Source organism: Anastrepha ludens, chromosome 6, assembly GCF_028408465.1.
Source record: "Anastrepha ludens isolate Willacy chromosome 6, idAnaLude1.1, whole genome shotgun sequence".
Lineage (NCBI taxonomy): Eukaryota > Metazoa > Arthropoda > Insecta > Diptera > Tephritidae > Anastrepha > Anastrepha ludens.
In genome coordinates this window covers 118,125,063-118,127,050 of record NC_071502.1, presented here as the reverse complement: position 1 = coordinate 118,127,050, position 1,988 = coordinate 118,125,063, and the positions used below count along the sequence as shown (strand labels likewise).

Sequence of the window (1,988 nt, the reverse complement as noted above, 5' to 3'; positions counted from 1 at the left end):
CCAAAAATCATTAAACTTTTGCTTAGGAAGTTTCTCGATTTGGAGCCAATTAAGATTTTTCTTTGGCCACACATAGGAGCCGCTTTGTTACCTTTTCCGTCATGCTTTCGGCATTAATGGTCGGATCTTAAAGTATGATCTTTGGATGCTGCGCCTACGGCGAACTTTTTTTGTCCATCTGTAGGGTGGTACGGTTTAGTATACATACAAGTTTTGATACAAACCTTTCACTAAAATTCAAAAAATTACTCGCTTGCACTTCTTGAGGCAAAGTTTTACTGAGTTCTAATTTTTTTTGTTCCTCCTGTCATTACCTTCCCTGCCAAGTCAGAGATACACTACAGCTCCGCCATGACGCACTTTGTGATTTTCTTATGGGAAATTTAAAATTTATGAAAAACATGATTCCCTTTCAAATTCTGTTTTTATTTACCTCATATAAAAAAGTAAAAAATTGTAAAAATCTAAATTTTCTCATGCGAATAATTTTCTGCTCTCTTACTCGGAAATTCTTGGAAAAGTTGAGCACTTTGTTGCTGTGCCGTTCATTGGATACCAGCCAACATCAAAATTCATCAAATCCGCTCCCGTCAGAGCAATGTCCTTCTTCGCCAATTTGGCCAGAAGTGTGATATCATCAGTATGTAACATTTATATTACCAGAAAAATAGCAGCTAGATTTTTTGGACTTGTACGTTGCAAAAACAATAAAGTGCAGTCACACGCAAAGACAGGGGCATGTCCGCCACCGCCGCGCCCAGGGCCAAGTTTGAGAAAGGCCACCAAGGTATATGGACGTAAAGATTGTGCCACACATATTCCCATTTGTGGTGTGAAAGCAACGGCATTGAAGAACTGTAAGCCGCGCATGTGGACCTTAGAAATGGAAAAGTGTTGTGAGGACCTATGCAAGTGGGCGCATCCCCGTTTCGATGATCTCTACTATATACCCAGTGACAAGCGAAAGATGAAGTACCAACGTACGTGGTTCGAATTTCGTGATACGTACATTGCGCCTAAAGAGATTTGTTGCTACCCTCGGACGAAATATGCACAACCAAAAAAACGAAAGCCGCGCAAACCGGTTGCGGCGTATACGAGTAAGGTGGAATATGTGATGAATTTATTATGCCGCAATCGCTTATCGCCACGCTGCATGAAGATCTCTTGGCCGGGTTGTCGAGGTGGACGCAATCCGCCACTTTGCAAACCTAAAAGGCCAGATTGTGGTCCTCGGAAATGCCCGCCCTTCCCGAGTTTTTCGGAGTGTCGCAAAGTTATGAGACCGCCATTGAGACCAGTGGAATGCGCGTGCCTAAAATTAGAGCCACCAAGTTGTTTGGCTCATTGAAAAAAATCGGATAGGAGATGCAATTTTAAAAGTCATTCCCACTAAGTGGTTGAAAGCAATTGCTGTTGCGACTATTGACTATCTGTTGTGCTACTTATGAAGGAACTTAAAAATTTGTGTTTGTCTATAAATTGTTTGTGTTTGTCAAAAAAAAAAAACTTGACTTAACTGTAATAACTAAATGTACAATATAAAAATTGTATAAAGTTGTATACAAATTGTATGTGTAAAAAAAGATGTTAAACATTTAATTGGTGGAATGCATCTGCTGGGTTGTCCACAAAAAGTCGGAATACAATAAATTGAAAACGGAGAGACTTGCATTTTTTATTTTGAAAACTGTTGACAAATTTTAAAAATTTCAATCTAAATTCTTTCTTTGTCCAAATGGGCCCTCACCTGGGTAGCCATTTATACTCTCCTATTATGAATTCTGGGTACGCATGGCCCATGATATTCTAGTGATATCAGTGCAAGTTTGAAGCGGTTAAAAAATAGCATGATTTTAAGGAAAACGAATTTCTTCTGACGGCACTCTTGGCTGGTTTTGGTTTTTTTGCAAACTGGTTTGCACTTTTTTGCAAATACTTTTTTGCTAGACCCTTTTCTTCCATAAGAAACTCATTTTTATACGGAA

At 39.2% G+C, this 1,988-nt stretch overlaps 1 protein-coding gene across 1 annotated transcript; it reads left to right on the top strand.

The window, feature by feature from the left end:
* Nucleotides 1-427: 427 nt before the first annotated feature.
* On the top strand, nucleotides 428-1,668 carry LOC128867317 (uncharacterized). The gene has a single exon (XM_054108434.1). It carries the CDS (start codon nucleotides 599-601, stop codon nucleotides 1,349-1,351), a length of 753 nt encoding a protein of 250 aa, XP_053964409.1. The 5' UTR covers nucleotides 428-598; the 3' UTR covers nucleotides 1,352-1,668.
* Nucleotides 1,669-1,988: the final 320 nt, after the last annotated feature.